The 22,220-nt window shown below is 46.7% G+C and overlaps 1 protein-coding gene across 1 annotated transcript in view; it reads left to right on the forward strand.

Moving 5' to 3' along the window:
- The first annotated feature begins 433 nt into the window (after positions 1-433).
- Positions 434-22,220, forward strand: part of CSPG4 (chondroitin sulfate proteoglycan 4) — a 126,310-nt gene continuing 104,523 nt past the window's right edge. The window contains exon 1 of the mRNA XM_083412713.1: positions 434-739. Within this exon, the coding sequence (XP_083268839.1) occupies positions 643-739 (97 nt within the window). The 5' untranslated portion in view covers positions 434-642. The remainder of the gene's footprint in view (positions 740-22,220) is intronic.

A 22,220-nucleotide genomic window follows, 5' to 3' on the forward strand; every position in this document is an offset into this window, starting at 1 on the left:
TCTGTTGGAGGACAGAGCTGTCCATGCTACATGGCCTCTCCTGGCTCCCACAAAGTTAACTGTTAACTGCTGACTCTGGTGAAGTAGAGGGTGCTCTCCCATCACCAGCATTCATGTAAGATTCAACTGCCAGTCCCATGGTACACCATGCCCTTTGACTCAGGGAGCAAAACATATTGGGCCAGCCCTATCTTTATGTATAGACAAACAGCATCTCCCTGTAGCCTCAAACAACCTCTCTGAGTTCCTTCACACAGCCATGTCAGAAAGAACCATACCGAAAAACAAAGAGCTGGAAGTCTGGCCAGTTCCCAAAAAGTTATGACAGAGAGGGAAGGAGGCGAAGGAGGAGATATTCAAAGAGTTTCTAAAAGGGGAAATGGGGAGGGGGAAGAACTAGCCCTTTAAGAAGGGGAACTGACTTGTAACATGAGAGGTATCTAACCCAGCCCTGTTTCTGACTGGTGGGGAACTTCAGAACATCCCTCCCTCAGCTGCAAGCTTATTAAATATAGTAGTAGCCGAACCTTCAATTGAAAACAGACAGGCTGTGTCTGTAGCTTGTGCCTCCTTTGCGTGCTTGTTGCTCAGTGTCCAGGGAATGGTCTGAGTGCCGCTCTCTGGCCCATTCCAGGCAATACCATGAGGTCCAGCCTTCCTTCAGTGGTGCCTGTGCTTCTGCCCATGTTCCAGCTTCTGCTACATACACTGCCACTCCATGCAAACCCAGAGTCTGGAGGTAAGCCCCAATCTCTTCTCCTTCCGAAGTTTCAGCCACTTTTTCGGGAGAAAATGTTTGTTTGTCGGGGGGGGGGCGTATATGGAGCATTTGTCACTGAGACGCATGGATAACAAGCATGCATGCAAAAGGACTCTCAGTGGATTGCTGCAGCATGTAGTTTTGTCCTAAAGCCACAGGATCAGTGAAGGAATGTGTTTAGGAGTTGTGTTAGGAAAGCAGACAGAGAGGTCATTAACAGGTCTCAGTCACAACTTCCAAAGCCTCTATTATTCAAGCACTTGGGTCAAGGTTTTGTTTTGGAGATGATCTGAATAAGACATGAGAAATGCTTCAATGTGGGTTTGTCAGAGTGAGAGACAGTAGGCACTGTCCTTGAAGGTGCAGCTTCTTTTGATGGATGAGATGAGTTATCTGCCGGAGCCATATCCTTTGGTAAACCTGTTTGTGTCTGTTGAATTGGCTATGTTTGATCCTGAAGAAGTTGCCCTAAGAAATTTTACAATAATAGCAAGCTGATTGCATGTGAAGCTGTGCAACAGCCTCACTGGTTGAACACATTAGGTTGAGCTGTACCTGGGTGTACTTAGCTGTCTGCACATGAGATAGTAAGGAAAAGTCAACCTCAAAGGCAAGATATGCCTACCAAGAGATGGGACTAGATGGAGCAGCAGCATCTTTTCGAGATCTTCCTACAGAGAGACCAATCAGAGTGCAAAACTCCCAAGCATCTTTTCCTGCTGAGGGTCAGCTTGGAGCTTTACCCTTTTTTTGCAGACTAAAAGCCATCAGAGCCACCCATAAATGGTTGGTGGTAGCAAATGAACAGTGCCAGCAGTGTGCATTTTGTGTAGGGCTTTCACACACAGGAGCCTTGCTTATGAATGACTTGATGTTTGGAGCTGATTATGGCTTGCAGGCTCCTGCGAAAAACTCTTACACTTGTTGTTGTTGTTTAGTCGTTCAGTCGTGTCCGACTCTTCGTGACCCCATGGACCAGAGCACGCCAGGCACTCCTGTCTTCCACTGCCTCCCGCAGTTTGGTCAGACTCATGTTTGTAGCTTCGAGAACACTGTCTAACCATCTCGTCCTCTGTCGTCCCCTTCTCCTTGTGCCCTCCATCTTTCCCAGCATCAGGGTCTTTTCCAGGGAGTCTTCTCTTCTCATGAGGTGGCCAAAGTATTGGAGCCTCAGCTTCAGGATCTGTCTTTCCAGTGAGCACTCAGGGCTGATTTCCTTAAGAATGGATGCGTTTGATCTTCTTGCAGTCCAAGGGACTCTCAAGAGTCTCCTCCAGCACCATAATTCAAAAGCGTCAATTCTTCGGCGATCAAGTTACTTACACTAGTTACCCAGAAATCTGAATTGTGCTATGAGTTACAGAACCTAGTTCTCCAGTGTGGATCCAGTGCAGGACTCCCAATGGATGTCGGGACTTTAAAAGGAGCATGTTTGTGCACATTGTGGTTGTGCAGAGGAAAGTTAAAGGGTGTGGCCAGTACCTAAAGGCTGTGTGGGATTTCTGATGGTTGTGGCACTATGAATTCCCAATGGCCACATGTTCTTTCTTCTCTTTTATAGAAGTAGTGACTCTTTGGCAATGACCCATATGCATCTTTTGCATCGAAGGAATCAATTAAATCTATCTGTATCACTGGTCTTCAACTGGTGGGTCGGGATGGACTAGTGGGTCGTGGCCTGATTCATGCTGGGTGACAGCAGAGGCACCATTGGTAAAAGATTAAGAAATGGCTCCCCAGATGCATGTGTGGGTTGAGAGTGGGTCCTGGGTTTTTCCATGTATAAGACAATGTTTTTTGCTAAATATTGTTACATTCCCGTGGCTGCTGTGAAGAAGCTGTTGGAACTGCCAATCCACTTCCATAAACCAGTGTGTGGACTTCAGTGAACCATTACAGGGTGACTGCAGCTGATGTTCTAATATACGGTAGAGGGTGCAGGGTGGCATGGGGGCTGCAGGGCAGCGATCTCCCCCCAAAAGGCAATGACTTTGGGCGATCTTGGGGTTGCTATTTCAAAGTCATTCTGTTTGATGTTTAAAGTATTGATTTCTTAATTTAAGGTTCAAGAAAAATAGGGGTTGTCTTATACATGGGGGCATCATACATGGAAAAATATGGTACATTCTTAACACATTGTACTAGTGGCAGTGAAATGTTTGATATTCATTGACTGAGATGGGATTGGAATGTTTGATTGCTTGGGGAGCAGAGCAACAGGCGCTGTGAGGACAAGGGAAGTTGTTAGTGTGGTTGAGATTAAAACCTCACATGAATTTCTTTAAGCAGCCTGAGGTGGCCCAAAGGAGTGATTGCCAAGTATATATCAGGAATAGCCAGCATGGTGACCTTCAGAAGCCACTGGACTACAATTCCCAATCAGATTAATGGCAACCATTGGGATAGAGTTTTGTGAGGATTGCCAAAGGAGGGAGTCAGGCTATGCCCTGGCCAAAGGCCTGGTGGGACATCTCTGTCTTGCAGGCCCTGCGGAAAGATGCCAAGTCCTGCAGGGCCCTAGTCTCTTGTGAGAGAGCGTTCCACCAGATCGGAGCCACAGCCGAAAAAGCCCTGGCTCTAGTTGAGGTCAGCCTAACCTCTCTGTGGCCTGGGACCTTCAAGATGTTTTTGTTTGAAGACCGTAAGTCATAATCCCTGACCAAGCTGGCTACAGCTGATGGGAATTGTAGTCCAATAACATCAGGATGACACCAGACTGGAGAAGCCTCTGTCACAGAAATTCTCCCCTTTGTGACTTTTACTGTCACTGAATTATTGCAACTGTCAGAAAGCAACAAGGACCAAAACCAGAGCACTCATGTTATTTGTTGCAGGCTCCTAGCTTGAATCTAAAAAGTATTCCTAATATACACAAGCTATCTCCAATCTCTGATTTTTGCAGACTCTGAGAGTTTTATACCAAACTACCTATAATATAGCCTCATTAATCTCTGTGAGCTTATTATGGGGAACCTGCCTTAGATGGTAAAGAGCTTATTCCATCTATCCCTTATATGTGACAAGCTAAGCAGAAAAGGTTGTGTGCACTGTTTTTCAGGGGTGGGGGAGGCTTTAGGATAGGTTTAGGCAAATTCATGGAAGAGAAGGATATCAATGGCTACCAACTCTTTTATTTATTTATTTATTTATTTATTTAGATATATACATCTCTTGATTGTAAAAAAAACCTCAAAGTGGTTTACAAAAGGTAAAGCCGTAAAATCAAGAAAAATGTACAACCCTACTTTCCAGCTTACAAAACTTAAAATACTTAAGCAGATTAAAATTACCTCTATGTTTTACCTCCGCTGCTGGGGGGTAGAATTGCTCTTACACTCGGGTCCTGCTTGCATGCTTCTCATGGGTTGGCCACTGTGAGGACAGGATGATGGGCTTAAAGGAGCCTTTTCTCGGTCCTGCCACCCTCACAATAATGCTTTTTTTGGATACAGGAGAGGGCCTTTCCAGGGGCTGCTCCCAAACTTTGGAACTTCCTTCCTAGAGAAGTTAGACTAGCTCCCCCCGCTTGTTGTCTTTCTGCCAGCTGGTGTATGCTTTGGAGAACTGAACGTTTTTAAGGAAAGGGCTGGTGCTGTGATGTTTTTATTGGAATGATCTGCATAGCTAGATTGAGAGAGTCTGCTAATGTTTAATTGTTTTTAATGATTGCCTGAGTCCCTGTCAGGGAGAAAGATGGGACGACAACAACAACAACAACAACAATTGGGCTTGATTCTGCAGGACTCTCCTTGAATTCTTATGAGCTCTGCTTAGTTCTGGTACTCAGAACAATCTCCTGTGTTCAAGCAACTGCTCAGAAGTATAATGTTCTTTCCCCCCTTTTTTCTTTTTATTTCTTTCTTTCTTTCATCTTTATAGTTTTCAAAATAGTTTTGGGTATTTCTGGAAAGTCTAGCCTGTTCATACCTGCCTGTTCTGTGTGGGTGGTGCCATTTTTGCTACATAAGCAACGACACTTGGAGCCTATACATCAGAAATAGATGTCTTCTTGCACATGCTTAAAAAGAAGTAATGTTGCGGTTTTTTAAAATGAGATGAGGTGGTAGCACCCTGCTGGGGCAGGATGGAAACAAACATACTGAACAGACCCATGTTCCTTCTGTGCGGATTATTGCAAGACAGTAGGCAAACAGGGACATATAATGCCAAACAATTTCCAAAGTGCAGTGCCCATGATTTCCCATATGACAGTTTGCATAACTTGGCACTGCTGGCATATGGCTGTCCCGTTGCCTCCCTTTTACTGTCCTCGTTTCTCTTCCATCCTCTCCTCTGATTTTGCCAGGGCAGCTACAACCAAGAGAAGATGCAGCCTCATCCATCTTGGAAGCAGCATGACATGGCCATGTGGTTCTGGGTCCTTTCAGAGAGTCTCAGCAGCTCCTTTCCTTAAATATAGCTTTGGCTTTCATACTCTCCACCTGTTGCCCATAATGCAGGCTCTCTCTCTCTCTCCCTCTCTCTCTGTCCACACCCACCCACCTAAACCTGTTTTATACTGACTCAGACCATCAAGTTCATTGTTGCCAACACTGGCTGGCAGTGTCTCTCCAGGCTTTCAGACAGGATTTTTTCCCAGCCCTTCCAGAAGATTATCAGGGATTGAACCATCTTCCTGCATGCAAAGCAGGTGTCCTACCACTGACTATGGCCACACCCAGTGGTGAAGCTGCACGCTCCGGCACCGCTGGGGGTGTGGCTGACGTGCATCCTGGGGGCGTGGCATGCTTCCTGGGGGCATGGCGCCCAGCGCGGTGGGGAACAGTAACAAAACTGCATGCTCCGGCACAGGGAGCGGAGAGCAGGTGGGGGCATGGCTTGCAGCACGTCGCCAGCGGGGGTGTGGTGTGCAGCCCGGGGGCGTGGTATGTGTCCTGGGGGCGTGGCGCCTGGTGTGGTGGAGTGTGTGTGGTGCGTGTTGGGGGGCGGCCATGATGGTACCCCCCAATGGTGCTGGGGGTGATGTGCTTCCCCGCCCCTGTTCCTCTGCCAGTGGGGGGTGGTGCGCGGCGCATGTCCGGGGGGCGGCTGCGATGGTACCCCCCTCCCCAATGGTGCTGGGGACAGTGCGCTCCCCCCACCCCCCATTCCTCTGCCAGTGGCCACACCCACGCACAACGTCTGACTTAGAAATAGTAATAATTTAATAATAATAATTTTTATTCATACCCCACCCATCTGGCTGGATTTCCCAGCCACTCTGGGTGGCTTCCAACAAAGTATTAAAATACAGTAGTCTGTTAAACATTAAAAGCTTCCGTAAACTTTAGATGTCTTCTAAAAGTTTGGTAGTTCTTTTTCTCTTTGACATCTGGTGGGAGAGTGTTCCACAGGGTGGGTGCCACTACCAGGGTGGGCGCCACTACCTCTGCCCTGTAACTTGGCTTCTCGTAGCGAGGGAACCGCCAGAAGGCCCTCAGCGCTGGACCTCAGTGTCCAGGCAGAACGATGGAGGTGGAGATGCTCCTTCAGGTATACTGGACCGAGGCCGTTTAGGGCTTTAAAGGTCAGCACCAACATTTTGAATTGTGCTTGGAAACGTACTGGGAGCCAATGTAGGTCTTTCAAGACCGGTGTTATGAGGTCTCGGGGGCCACTCCCAGTCACCAGTCTAGCTGCCGCATTGTGGATTAGTTGTAGTTTCTGGGTCACCTTCAAAGGTAGCCCCACGTAGAGCGCATTGCAGTAGTCCAAGCGGGAGATAACTAGAGCATGCACCACTCTGATGAGACAGTCCACGGGCAGGTAGGGTCTCAGCCTGCGTACCAGATGGAGCTGGTAAACAGCTGCCCTGGACACAGAATTGACCTGTGCCTCCATGGACAGCTGTGAGTCCAGAATGACTCCCAGGCTGCGCACCTGGTCCTTCAGGGGCCCAGTTACCCCATTCAGGACCAGGGAGTCCTCCACACCTGCATGCCTCCTGTCCCCCCAAAACAGTACTTCTGTCTTGTCAGGATTCAGGCTCAATCTGTTAGCCGCCATCCATCCCCCAACCGCCTCCAGACACTCACACAGGACCTTCACCGCCTTCACTGGTTCTTATTTGAATGAGAAGTAGAGCTGGGTATCATCCGCATATTGATGAACTCCCAATACAAACCCCCTGATGATCTCTCCCAGCGGCTTCATATAGATATTAAAAAGCATGGGGGAGAGGGCGGAACCCTGAGGCAGCCCACAAGTGAGAGCCCAGGGGTCTGAACACTCATCCCCCCCCCCCCACTTTCTGGACACAGCCCAGGAGGAAGGAGCGGAACCACTGTATAACAGTGCCCCCAGCTCCCAGCCCCTCTAGCCCGACTGGAGGGGATCCAAATGGTCCGCTTCTTTCAGGCGTGCCTGGAGTTGTTCAGCAACCACTCGCTCAATCACCTTGCCCAAGAATGGAAGATTTGAGACTGGGCGATAGTTGGCCGTATTGGCCGGGTCTAGAGTTGTTTTTTAAAGAAGCGGTTTAATGACTGCCTCTTTCAGGAGGTCTGGGAAGGCTCCCTCTCACAGAGAAGCATTCACCACCCCGTGAAGCCCGTCACCCAGCTCTTCCCGGCTAGCTTTTATAAGCCAGGATGGTCAAGGTCAAGGAGAGTTCACCTTTCCATGTCTGGAATTTCTGGAAAACGATCTACTTTTTCCTGCATTTATATCCCACCTTTCCTCCAACGAACTCCAAGTGAAATAACTTGTTCTCTCTCCCCCTGTTTTAGCCTCATAACAACCCTCTGCGGCAGATTCAGCTGAGAGACAGCGAATGGCCCAATAAGCTTCATGTCTGAGCAAGGATTTGAACCCAGGCCACCCAGGTCCTAGTCCAGCACTCTAACCACTACACTACACATGCCTCAGTTGATTCTGAGTCCAGTTCAGAATCTGCCATGCTCCGCTGATGATGCACTCACATCAGAGTGGGTTCAGCACAAGGTGTGATCAGAATTTCCCCTTTCCACTTGTTTGCCTGCCTTCCTCTCTCCCTCACCCTTTCTTCCACCCATTTACCTGGATTTTTGCTCCAGTGGTGCAGAAGGAAGGGAAACCCGCTCTTCCCATCCCCTCTCTGATCTCTAAAAAGGAGTTTGATTCTCAGTAGAAACTCTATCTTCCCCCCTTTTTGGCAACTTCTGTGATAACACAAGTTGTTCCTGCTACTACTTTGCTTAAGGTTGAAATTGTGAATGGTTCTATCAGGTCTGGCTCAAGGACGAGAGCAAGGAAGCATTTGGATCAGCCTTCCCCAAACTGTTTTGGAACACAATGCAGATGTTCTGCAATACAACTCCCATCAGCCCCATTTTGGCTGTATCTGGAGGGCACGAGGTTGGGGAAGGCTGGCTCAGATTTCCCCACCCAGTCACCATCCTTCTGCCAATGTGTGGTCTGCCAGTTTCCCCATGCTTTGTCCTAACTGAACACAGACAGAGGAGGGCAAAGGCTTTATCTCCACTGAAAGCATATGTTGGGGGCAGAGGTGTTACACCCTTTGAACTGCCATAACTTCCCCCAGGAATCATAGGATCTGTTGCTTAGTGAGTTTTGGAGATCCTAGACCACCACCATCTTCTTGGAGTGAGGCTTCAGAAGCACTAATTTTTTCAAGTGCTATTTGTGGCTGATTACTTGAAGAATTTAACCCCTTTGACCAGAGTTTGATAGTCATTGCCCTTTACACTGTGTGTTGAAAAATGATCTGATGACTACTAAAAATGTGTGTATTATGAATTAATATCTGCACCAACTGCTGAAATATATTAAGATTTATGGTAAATAAGCTGGTTTTTGTCCCAGTTATTTGGGGAAACATAGAATCATAGAGTTGGAAGAGACCACAAGGGTCATCGAGTCCAACCCCCTGCCAAGCAGGAAACACCATCAGAGCACTCCTGACATATGGTTGTCAAGCCTCTGCTTAAAGACCTCCAAAGAAGGAGACTCCACCACACTCCTTGGCAGCAAATTCCACTGTCGAACAGCTCTTACTGTCAGGAAGTTCTTCCTAATGTTTAGGTGGAATCTTCTTTCTTGTAGTTTGTATCCATTGCTCCGTGTCCACTTCTCTGGAGCAGCAGAAAACAACCTTTCTCCCTCCTCTAGGTGACATCCTTTTATATATTTGAACATGGCTATCATATCACCCCTTAACCTCCTCTTCTCCAGGCTAAACATGCCCAGCTCCCTTAGCCGTTCCTCATAAGGCATCGTTTCCAGGCCTTTGACCATTTTGGTTGCCCTCCTCTGTACATGTTCTAGTTTGTCAGTGTCCTTCTTGAACTGTGGTGCCCAGAACTGGACACAGTACTCCAGGTGAGGTCTGACCAGAGCAGAATACAGTGGCACTATAACTTCCCTTGATCTAGATGCTATACTCCTATTGATGCAGCCCAGAATTGCATTGGCTTTTTTAGCTGCCGCGTCACACTGTTGGCTCATGTTAAGTTTGTGGTCAACCAAGACTCCTAGATCCTTTTCACATGTACTGCTCTCAAGCCAGGTGTCACCCATCTTGTATTTGTGCCTCTCATTTTTTTTGCCCAAGTGCAATACTTTACATTTCTCCCTGTTAAAATTCATCTTGTTTGTTTTGGCCCAGTTCTCTAATCTGTCAAGGTCGTTTTGAAGTGTGATCCTGTCTTCTGGGGTGTTAGCACATACTGCTATCACTTTTTGTGTATCATTGACATGTCTTTCTTGCCATTGGGAAATGGTTTCAATGATGGAAATATTGGATTTGCTACATTCCGGTGTTTAAAAGAAATGAATAGAATAAATTATAAATTTGAATAAATATGTTTGCTATCAGTTTAATGAGCCTGATTACCAACCCTGTATTTTCTTTTGAAACATAATGTAGATTCATTATATTTGAGAGGACAGTGAGTAAATAGCACAAATGTTATTTATATATTAATGTATGAACATCAGATTGTTTATGTTAGGGATGTCTATTAAATACAATATATCTATAATAGTAAATAACATTAATTAATGTTAATTAATTGCATTGAATTATAGAATAGTTAACACTTACCTGTCATCAGTGCTTTGCTATTCAAGATCTGCTACCAATTTTGCAGGTCACCACTTGGACAGCCTCATAAGTCCATTACTGCCCCAGTTTTCATACAAAACTGTTCCTCTCAATATTCACACATGCAGGTCACACTGTGTGTGACGCTGAAGTTCCAGTATTGTAGATATTTATTTTATTTCACAAAACCCAGCTGCAGAGGCAAAGTGGGGCATGACTAGCACTGGCATTGTGTGTAGACAGAGTCTCTCTCTTTGCTCCTGCACCACGTCCCCCGTCCAAATCCCTCCACACACATAAAAGATGAGGAAACGTTTTCAGCCCAAAGGCCACATTCTCTTGTAAGCAACCTTCTGGGGGTCCACATATCAGCGATGGACTGGACCAGAGTCACATTCACCCCATACATTTAAAGTTCCCAGAGTGGTTTAACAATCAATCTCTCTTCATGAGGAACTATGGAAATTGCAGCTCTGGGAGGTGAAAAGCGATATCCAAACACTTCTCAGCACCCTTAACAAACTACAGCTCCCTAAGCCATGGCTGTTTAAAGTGGTATCATAGGGCCTTAAATATGCCTTATGAATGTGGCCAAAAAGTGAATGGACTCATGGAAGTGGCTTTCCCCCTTGTACGTTAGGTTAGATTCTACTCTCACACAAGGGGTTTCTACACACACATGCAAGAGGCACCATCACAATTCAATGACACATTCCGGCCGGGGGGGGGGATTACTTGATGTGGGCACAGGCTGGTGGCAGTGAAGAGTATGGCCTTTGGAGAGTCCTGAGGGCCACATTGAGAAGCCTGGAAGGCCACATTTGGCCTCCAGGTCTGAGATTTGCCCATCCCTGCCATGACTGATGAAGAGGGAAACTTGAGAACTGCTCACAGTTTCCAAGGGCAATTTAAGTCTGGGAATCAGCAAGCAGACACAGGATTAGGACTCCTCTCCCTCCCCGCAACATGGTAGCTCTAAATTGACCCCAGAGCTGCTTTTTTGTTAGACAAAAGGGCATCAGGGCTTCCAGTCATTGAATTACTGCATCACATGCAGTAATCCTCATTCTGCATCTCAAAATTTACCACAGTCAGGGAAACAGAATTGAAATTCAGTGTCAAGGTACAGCTTGTGTGATGCTCACTTGGCAACCACCCATCTCTGTGTGTGAGGTTTTGTTCCGAGCTCGTGGAAACTCTGAGGGAAAAGGAGAGTCAAAGTTCTTTCTACTGAGCCCAGAAAAACCTGTGGCTCACACTGCCCACACCATATAGCTGCTCCTCAACCCACCCATGGCTTCTCTAAAGGTTTTCAATAAATTGCAAGAATTTGCCACTCTAGAAACAGAGGCCATAAGCTTCTGACAAATATCAAGTTTTGAGTGCTCAGTTTCTTGTGGGTCAACAGTAGATATTCTAATGAGAACAAATACTTAAGAAATTGTTTTTTGTTTTTCACAAATATTTTTTAAAATGGCATGCAATTTTTACAAAGTTCACATTCTTTCCCTTTCTCCATCACCTGAACTTTTAAGTTCATTTAAACCTTGGAGGAGCAATCCTCATATTAATTCATGGGTGGGTTCCTTGGTCTTCTTGAGATTCCTTGGAATCTTGAATGCTTGTCACCAGCTTTGATACCTCCCAGAATTCCAGGAATGGGGAACCTCTGGCCCTCCAGATGTTGTTGTACTCCAACTCCCATTAGCCCTAGCCTGCATAACCATTCTCAAAGATGATGGTAGTTGAAGTCCAGCAACATCTTGAGGGCTACAAGTCTCCTACCCCTGCAATAGATTAATCTGGTTGAGAAATATTTAATCATTTGGCTATTTCAAGCAGTGGAGACTGGTGCTCATTAGGACTGGTAGGGTAAAAGGCAGGGAGGCCAACAGTAGGTGGCGCCAGAGCCAATGGCTAGGAGAACCAGAAACAATGATGGGCAGAGCCTAGTCTTGCCTCCCCCCTCCTTCCTGCTCAGTTCTGCAAAGGTAACACAGAAACTGAGGAGGAAACTGAGAGCCAGTGTCATCCCCTAGACTGCTTGTAAGTAAGGAGCTTGTAAGCTACAGTGGCAGCCTGAGGGAAGACTGAGGTTGGTGTGCCTATGTCCCACTAGCTCTAATGAACCAGACTCCTCTGATTCCAAGTGTCCAAAGTGTTCATATCCATTATTCCCCTGCGTGAGTGCCTAAGGGCCCCACTCCTGTCACTCACCACCTAGCCCAGGGCGGGGCCTGACAGGCCTCATAAGGACGGTTGCTGCTACTGCTGCTGCTGTCCAGGAGGACTCGGAGGGGCGCAGAGTTCTTTTTAAAATGTTTTAAAATTTTCCTTTTCCCTTTTGAATTTTTTATATGTGGGGTGGGGGGTGGGATGGATGTTTGGTTGGGCTTGGGAATTTGTTTGATTTTGATGTATTTGTAATTTTTACAGTTTTTTGTTTGTATTGTTTTATTGTGTGTTTTTTTAAAAAAGGTTTTATTTTGTTCTTAAGGGGAGGGGTCAGGGCTGCCGGGGAGTGGCTCCCAGCCAACAAAATGGCTGGAGCATGTTCCACAAGGGGGGATGCACTGGGACAACTGATCTCAGTGATCACGGGTAGGAGGAGGAGTTACGTTCCTCCTAGACCAGACGGTGTCATTACAGAGGAGGCAGGTCTAGTCGTTGTCTGAGGACTATCCCTGCCTCCGGGTCTGGTCCTGACCGGATGGATACTAGAATCAGGAAGGGATACCCACATGACCTGAAGGTGCTGCTGTGCAATGCCAGGTCAATGATTCATAAGACCACTGCCATCCATGACTTGATCATGGATGGAGGACTTAACCTGGCATGTGTAACAGAGACTTGGTTGGATGAAGCAGATGGGCCTGTCCTTGCCACTGCTTGTTCACCAGGTCTCTTATGCACAGCAACCCAGGGCTTGTGGGCGGGGGGGGGGGTGCAGTGATTTTTAGGAAGTCACTAGTTTGCACCAGTCAATTTAGCGGAGCCACCTGCTACATCGGGGCCCAATATGGGCCACATGATCTCCTGCAATGATTTTGCAAAGTTTTTTTGCAGATAAAGTCGCTCAGATTCGGGAAGAGGTAGACTCCACGGTGGGAGCAGGGCCAGGGCTGGAGAGTGACAGAGTCCTGTCTAGTCAAGTTGCGTGGGATCAATTCCAATCTGTTACCTCCGAGGATGTGGACAGGCTGCTTGGATGAGTGAAACCAACCAGCTGTCTCCTTGATCCTTGCCCATCCTGGCTTATAAAAGCTAGCAGGGAAGGGCTGGGCGATGGGCTTCATGGGGTGGTGAATGCTTCTCTCTGTGAGGGAGAATTCCCAGACCCGCTGAAAGAGGCGGTTATCAAACTGCTTCTTAAAAAACCATATTTAGATGCTGCCAATATGGCCAACTACCGCCCAGTCTCAAATCTTCCATTCTTGGGCAAGGTGATTGAGCGAGGGGTTGCTGAACAACTCCAGGGACACCTGAAAGAAGCGGACCATTTGGATCCCTTCCAGTCAGGATTCAGGCCTCATCATGGGACTGATACTGCCTTGATCGCACTGGTCAATGATCTCAGGCGGGATAGGGACAAAGGTGAGAGCTGTTTCCTAGTCTACTGTGGGGGGGGGGATGAGTGTTCAGACCCCTGGGCTCTCACTTGTGGGCTGCCTCATGGTTCTGTCCTCTCCCCCATGCTTTTCAACATCTACATGCAGCCACTGGGAGAGATCATCAGGGGGTTTGGGCTGGGTGTTCATCAGTATGCGGATGATACCCAGCTCTACCTCTCTTTCAGATTGGAACCAGTGAAGGTGGTGAAGGTACTGTGTGAGTGTCTGGAGGTGGTTGGAGGATGGATGGGGGCTAACAGATTGAGGTTAAATCCTGACAAGACAGAAGTTCTGTTTTTGGGGGACAGGAGGCAGGCGGGTGTGGAGGACTCCCTGGTCTTGAATGGGGTAACTGTGCCCCTGAAGGACCAGGTGTGCAGCCTGGGAGTCATTCTGGACTCACAGCTGTCCATGGAGGCACAGGTCAATTCTGTGTCCAGCACAGCTGTTTACCAGCTCCATCTGGTATGCAGGCTGAGACTCTACCTGCCCGTGGACTGTCTCAACAGTGTGGTGCATGCTCTAGTTATCTCCCGCTTGGACTACTGCAATGCGCTCTACATGGGGCTACCTTTGAAGGTGACCCAGAAACTACAACTAATCCAGAATGCAGCAACTAGACTGGTAACTGGGAGTGGCCACCAAGACCATATAACACCGGTCTTGAAAGACCTACACTGGCTCCCAGTACGTTTCCGAGCACAATTCAAAATGTTGGTGCTGACCTTTAAAGCCCTAAACGGCCTCGGTCCAGTATACCTGAAGGAGCATCTCCACCTCCATCGTTCTGCCTGGACACTGAGGTCCAGCGCTGAGGGCCTTCTGGCGGTTCCCTCGCTACGAGAAGCCAAGTTACAGGGCAGAGGGCCTTCTCGGTAGTGGCGCCCACCCTGTGGAACGCCCTCCCACCAGATGTCAAAGAGAAAAAGAACTACCAAACTTTTAGAAGACATCTAAAGTTTAGGGAAGCTTTTAATGTTTAATAGGTTATTGTATTTTAGTGTTTTGTTGGAAGCCACCCAGAGTGGCTGGAGAAACCCAGCTAGATGGGCGGGGTATAAATAAATTATTATTATTTTTATTTATTTATTTATTTAGTTAGTTAGTTAGTTAGTTGTACGGTAATTGTTATCTACAATCCCATAAAAGAGTCATTATCCATCATACTGCAGATGGCAAAATTAAGGCAGAGAATAAATTTGCCTATGTTCACCTGTTGAGTTCAAGGCAGAGGCAAGATTTGGAACAGAGATTTCCTGATTTGGATACCAGCCGACACCATCTAGCTGCCTTCTCTAACTGTGACCTTTTCTCCTTTTCTTCCTCAAAAGAGACTGAGCCAGACTGACTGTTGCCCATATACCCGTTGACTTGGCTTCTGGCACCAACCGCAGATGTTCCATAGTACGGCACTCATCATTTCCAAAATATACAATATCACCAGGCCGTTCGATCCAGCAGTGCACATACCAGTGACATAGAGTCAGTGTTTCTCACTTCTTTTGGAGAGTGTTGGCATGACTTCCAAATACTGCACAGGCATTGCTGTATATCCTCTTACTGAAGTGGATTGATTCCAGGCGTGGCTTCCCTTAAACCACAGGCCAGGAGGGGTGAAATGAAATGTTACCACTGGGCCAGGAGAGGATAGTCTACTCGTTGTTTTGTCAGGGCCGTCACTCAACCACTAGTCTGATGTTGGTCTGATTTTGCTGTGAGCCATGATCTCAGCCGTACTTCTGGTCATTCAGAATATTTCCATGTGATCTCAGGTATGCAAGACGGTAAAGCAATTGAACTCATTACACTGGAGCTCCTTTGGTGGAGGAGAGGGCTATTGATGGCCACGATGGGTATGCTCTGCCTCCACAGTGGGAGGAAGCCATGCTCCTAAATTTCAGTTGCTGGAAACCATAGGAGGGGACAGGGTTGTTGTGCTCAAATCCTGCTTGCAGGTTTCCCGCAGGCATCTGGTTGGCCACTGTGAGAACAGGATGTTGGGACTAGATGGGCCAATGGCCCATCCAGCAGGCTCTTTTTATGTTCTTATGCTCTTAATCAAACAGCTCAACCACTTGCCAAGAACAGTAAGCAGTACTTCTACAAAATACTGCATCGAAGGCAGTCCTTTGTACCATTCCTCATAAGGGGTGGGGTAGGGGAGGAATGAATAATTATTTGGTATAAGGGGTAGCTTGCTTGCTTGCTTGCTTATTTATTTATTTATTTATTTATTTATTTATTTATTTATTTTCTATACTGCACTTCTTCCAAGGATCACAGGACAGTATAAAAATATAAAAATACACAATGCAGTAAGAACAACCCCCCCAAGGCCTCCTTGGGGAGAACACTCCATATCAGATCAGTTCACCTGGAGAGAGGCAGTCCTTGAGGTATTGTGGCCATGAGCCATTTAGCAGAACCTACAAAATTTGCTCACAAAGGCATACATTTAAACTTGATATAAAACTGGCCTTGCTGTGTGAAAAATTGAAGTCCGTGAGATTACTGCCTAGGTAAAGGGTAAAGGACCCCTGGACAATGAAGTCCAGTCAAAGGTGACTATGGGATGCAGCATTCATCTTGCTTCAGGCTGAGAGAGCCAGCGTTTGTTCTTAGACAGCTCTTCTGGATCATGTGGCCAGCATGACTAAACTGCTATTGGTGCATGGAGGACTGTGACAAGTGCCAGAGCGCACGGAAATGCCGGTTACCTTCCCGCCACAGTGGTACCTATTTACCTACTTGCACTGGTATGTTTTCAAGCTGCTGGGTTGGCAGGAGCTGGGACAGAGAAATGGGAGCTCACCCCATCGTGCGGATTTGAACCACCGACCTTCCAATCAGCAAGCCCAAGAGGCTCAGTGGTTTCACTGCATCCTGCCAGGAATGAACATTCAGGATGATCATTGCTGATGCTGTTGACAAATGGGAACTGCAACAAAATATTGTGGTACATCCTTACCCCATTCCTAACAGGAAAGACCTTGCTCAAGATTCCAGACAGACAGACATGACTTCCTCTAGGATACTTTTTTAAGCTGAAGGGCCACATGTTGCTCACTCTTTATGTTGTAGGGGTTTTTTTTCTGTCCATAATCCCTAACACTTTTCAGCAGCACATAGTCTGCCATACTGTTTGGAATTGGGCAGGGTTTGTTAGCACTCTTCTTCCAGGTCCACTCATTACATATTAGGGAAGAAACAAGCAAGAAGTTTGTGCCTTCTCTTGCAATAATCTTAGTTTCTTAGAACAAGGCCAGCCTTTAACAGAGACTTCTGTTATACAGAATGGGAAAGTGCGACTCCTGTTTAGATTAACTGGCGGCAACAGCTCTCAGGCACCTGGATGTATTGCTCATAACAAAATGAATTAGACATACCAGGAAAACAAAATCTAAACATTTTCTCCTGTATCTGTGAAGCTTTTGCAAGCTCATGTTTATAATGAAGTAATGCTTGATGTCCTTTCCAGCTACATATCAAATCTCAATTCCTCCTCTTGATGAAAATTTCTAGTACAGTGGTACCTCGGGTTAAGAACTTAATTCGTTCCGGAGGTCCGTTCTTAACCTGAAACTGTTCTTAACCTGAAGCACCACTTTAGCTAATGGGGCCTCCTGCTGCCGCTGCGCCGCTGCTGCACGATTTCTGTTCTCATCCTGAAGCAAAGTTCTTAACCCGAGGTACTATTTCTGGGTTAGCGGAATCTGTATCCTGAAACATCTGTAACCTGAGGCATCTGTAAGCTATTGAATGCTATCAAAAATGGATTAAAACTCAAGAAGTTGTAGAAGGTCACATATTTCACAAGCAGGGCTGAATCCAGAGGATAGCGATATTGGGCATTTGCCGGCATCCAAAGGCTTGTTCACATGTTGTACTGAAGTGTCAACGCAGGTGCTCGGCTCATGTTTGTGTGAAAGAGTAGATACTTGCTGATTTGCTGTTCTGTACTAGGATTGTACATTCATTGGATGCAACATGTGGACACTCATATGGACACCATTAAATCCAGTCTTTTTTCCTTAGTACTTGAAATGGTGTACATGGAGTTCTTGGGTAGTCTTCACTAAACCCAGAACTGCTTAATTTTAGTAAGGGAATATACTGTCATGGGTACAAAGGCAGGAGTGCCAGCTTGACCCTGCGACTCTGGGTGCCCAGTACTGTGGGTGCCATGCAGCGTGCATGGCCCTGGCACCAAAATTTGTGGGTGCCCGGTCCCTTCATGGGGGAGTTGGCACCTGTGGTTGTAGGGGAGAGAATGGTGTGTGTAATTGGTGTGTGTGTGTGAGAGAGAAAGAGAATGTGATGTCTGCATATAGGGTGCACATGGCGTTGGGGGCTGTGGCCCCTGAACGCTTTTCCCAAGAGGAGATTCAACCCTCAGCTGTTACTGAAGCATGAATACTGAGCAGTAAGCAAATACCTATTTGGGTATTCAGATCCCCCACCCACCAGGAATCACGCGTGGGAGAGCAGAGGTGAGCATGCTAGTCCTCCATCATCCTCCACAAGTTGGAGGACTGGATGTTTGCAATGGATACCCCATCTCAACTCATGGAAAACCCAAGATTCTAAACTCCAGAAGGAGGTTACGTTAGCAGAGCAGACTCCCCGCTGGAGACATTCAGCCCTCCAGCTCATGGAGGGTGACAGCAGACCTGCTGCTAGCATGCCTGCTCCTGCTCTCCTGCATGCAATTCTAATCGTGTTGGGGATTCAAACACACAGGCAGGGCTGAAGATGCTGATAGAATAAGATGGGGGGGGGGGTGTCTCTGAGAATCCCTGGTCTGATGTTCACGCTGCAGCTGTCCTTATTCCTGATTTCTGGGAATGGAGTTGAGAGACGACCTAACCTGGGGAGAGAACAGCAAAGACCTGGTGAAGAGAGAATCCTCCGGAAAAACAATCTCTCAAAGGACCTGTTGATGGCATTCTATCATTGCACTGTGGAGAGCGTACTAACTTATGGTCTGTGTGTGTGGTTTGGGAGCTGCACGGCCAGGGAAAAAACAATGCTATCCAGGGTTGTAAAGACTGCAGAGAGAATTATTGGGTGCACTCTTCCCACCTTAGATCAAATCTATGCTGCCAGGTGCCATAAGAAAGCGGCAGAGATAGCACATGATAGTACGCACCCCAGAAATGATCTCTTTCAGCTTCTGCCTTCTGGAAGAAGGTATAGGGTTATAAAGGCCAGGACTAGCCGCCTGAAAAACAGTTTCTACGCTAATGCAATTCTGGTTCTAAACGCAGCATAAGGGGTCTCTGTAGTATAGTGTATTTTAAAATGGGGTTTTAGAGTTTTTAGGGTTTTTTGAATGTTTTATGTAGTTTTGTAGTAGTTTTATGTAGTTTTTATGTAGTTTTATGTAGTTTTGTGGTAGTTTTAAGTAGTTTTTATGTAGTTTTATGTAGTTTTCAATTTCATTGTTCCGCAAGGGACAATGACAATAAAGATATCGTATCGTATCGTATAGGGACGCGGGTGGCGCTGTGGGTAAAATCTCAGCGCCTAGGACTTGCCGATCGTCAGGTCGGCGGTTCGAATCCCCACGGCGGGGTGCGCTCCCGTTGCTCGGTCCCAGCGCCTGCCAACCTAGCAGTTCAAAAGCACCCCCGGGTGCAAGTAGATAAATAGGGACCGCTTACCAGCGGGAAGGTAAATGGCGTTCCGTGTGCTGCGCTGGTTCGCCAGATGCAGCTTGTCACGCTGGCCACGTGACCCGGAAGTGTCTTCGGACAGCACTGGCCCCCGGCCTCTTAAGCGAGATGGGCGCGCAACCCCAGAGTCGGACACGACTGGCCCGTATGGGCAGGGGTACCTTTACCTTTACTTATCGTATCGTATTGGACCCAAGTCAAGCCCAGGAAAAGCCACAGGATCAGAGTAGCACGTCTCTTGGAGCAGGAGGGAGGCTCCTCCTCATGCAGGCTGGATGGATCATGGCCCCTGGCCTGTCTCTTGGTGATGGGGTGCCTAAGAGACCTGGCAGGACATAATGTTAAACACACCAGCCCTCTGGTGACCCTGCTGCCGCTGCCGCCGCCTTCCTTTCAAGACCCTTCACAAGTTCAAGTTTTCTGCCAAACAACACTGGATGTAATTTCCTCTGGGGGCAAGCCTATCCCTCCTCTTCTTCCCCAGGGTCTGCCTCATTTTGGTCTCCATTCCATTTGGTCTCCAGCATTTTATCTCTCTGTTTTGAGGGTGCAAATGATAAGCCTGTTTCTCTTGGGCCACATCCCAGATATATCCCAGCAGGTGGGTGGAATGAGAGGATGATGGGAAATGAAAGAGGGAAAAGGGAGTTTCGGTGCTAGGGCCATATATGCTGCATGGCACCCATGGCCCCAGGCACCCATGGTTGTGGAGTCGTTGGCACTCCTGGCATCTGGGGAGCAGCAGGTTTGGGGAGATGGCATTCACATTATTGCCCTGTTTACCCTCCACTATTTATAAGATACGCACATGCACAATTTTTATCTTCTTATGTACAACTCTTCTGTTGCTGTTGGAATTATTACTGCAGATGATTATTCCTAGGCCTTCATGGTTTTACAAATGGGTGACTTTTTGTGCAGGCTGGCATGCTTCTTTTAACAGGCCTTATGGCTTTGTTAAAACTCCAGCTTATGCTCATTGCAGAATGAAAGGTTAGGCAAGCTCCTGCCAAACAATGGGCCGTGATACTGGTTGAAATTTCTGTGCTACTTGGAACAATCAAAGTGATTTATAGTTCCTTCTCACTCTGCCTGCCCCCTCTGTGCACCACATGTTTTTGAGGCTTCTAAGGGAGCTGAAGGGTTTCCAGCTGATGGGAAACAGTGGGGAAAAGAAATGGTGTGAGACAGCAACCAGATATCGTGGGAATCTAGCTGGGATATGTTTATCTCACTCTTATTTTTAGCAACAGAAAGTGAATTAATTGCAAGCTGAATGCTCCTAACCAGGATCTATATGGGCTTAATCTGGGAATGATCTTTACTATTATTTGTATCTGGGTTTTAATTGACCAGCTTAGATAGGCAAAGACATGACTGGGGCACTGTCTGACCTCAAGAATTTGCACTTTTGCCCAAGAGAGATAGACAGATAAATACCAGATGTGTCTAGTAAGCTCAAAAGCAGGACCAAAGTGCAAGAGCACTCTACTCACTTATGATTCCCAACTACTGATATTCACTGCCTCTGACACTGATAGTGGAAACAGAAGATAGTCACCATGGCTGATAGACATTGATAGCATGGGCAAAGCCAGAGGTGAACCAGAAGCAGAGGGGTGCAGTTGGTTAGGATTGCCAAGTGGGTTTGATCTAAATCAAGGGTGGAGAACCTGTGGCACTTCAGATGTTGTTGGACTACATCTCTTGTCATCCCTGATCATTGGCCACATTGACTGGGGTTGATGGGCATTGGAGGACCAAAGGTTTCCTACCTCTGCCTTATCCAGACTTTCTGGTCAACATATTTATTCCTGGCCTGTCTAGTCCCCGCTTTCTTTGGTGCAGTCTTGCCCTCTGCTTATCACCAAGTAGCATTCACTCCCTTCTAGATTTCCCTGTCCCTGGAGAGTTGCCAGTCCAAGCCTAAGCATTTTCTAAAAATGTTGCAAGATGTACACTAGCCAGGGGGAAATTCCCCTGCCAGTATTAAACAGTCACAAGTTTATGATTTTACAGAAAAACAGATGGATTGCATTATACTTTAGCTTGTATATATGGTTTATTTATATTCTGTTGGCTTTTTCTTTTCAAGCATTGTTCCCAGTCTCTACAATTATTATTATTATTATTATTATTATTATTATTATTATTATTATTATTTATTAATGTCTTTCTGTGGTTTTATATGTGTTGTAATCCATCCAGAGTAGCTGGGGAAACCCAGCCAGATGAGTGGGTTATAAATATTATTATTATTATTATTATTATTATTATTACACATTGGAATGGGAAAATTCTGCCGGATAAAAGAGACATCCATTTAAGCAGTTGGAAGGTCATGCAAAGCCAGAAGAAGTTAGGAACAAGAAGCTATGGAGATGCCTTACACTGAGGGCTCAGCCTCACTTCCACTCATCCCATGTCTAAAAAGGATTGGTCCAACCAAGTCCGAGTGGTTTTTGCCTTTGCCCTGCTACTTTCTCCCAGAAAACCCACTCTTCAGTGCTAACTCAATTGATGTTGCTCTGATTCAGCAGTAAAGAGCAGGTTTTCTTGGGGGGAAGCAGTTGGGAAACTGGAAGTGTGGATGAGTCAGCCTGATGGTCCATCCAGCTCAGGATTATGGACAATGGCTGATAGTGGCTCTCTAGGAATGAAAAATGGGGTCTTTCCTAGCTCTGCTTGGAGATGCTGCGAACTGGACCTGGGGCTTTCCCCTATTTCTGCCCCCTCCCCTATTTCCAGTGCTTTTTTTTCTTAAAAAAATTGCTTAGGGGTACTCTCATTTTCCTGCTCATATTGAAATACTGCCCCTCAATGAGGCCAAACTTAAATTCACAAAATGTTTAGGGGAATGCGTCCCACTGCGTCCCCCCAGAAAAAAGCAGTGCCTATTTCTATACAATGTCACCATCAGAAGGAGCATGTGGTTGTCCCATTCCAGCCAGCTATGCCCTTTCCCAGGATACTCCAATTCCTCCCCCCGTCACCACAAATACTAAAGGTTTGTCCACAGTTACCTTTTCTCAGTTCATTCTAGGCACAGTCTGTAATTTAGAGCTGTGTCCAAGCACCCTTTTTTTCAGTCAAAGCAAATGGCAACCCACAGAATACTCAAATGGACATTT

This window comes from Podarcis tiliguerta, assembly GCF_965153285.1.
Source record: "Podarcis tiliguerta genome assembly, chromosome: 14".
Lineage (NCBI taxonomy): Eukaryota > Metazoa > Chordata > Lepidosauria > Squamata > Lacertidae > Podarcis > Podarcis tiliguerta.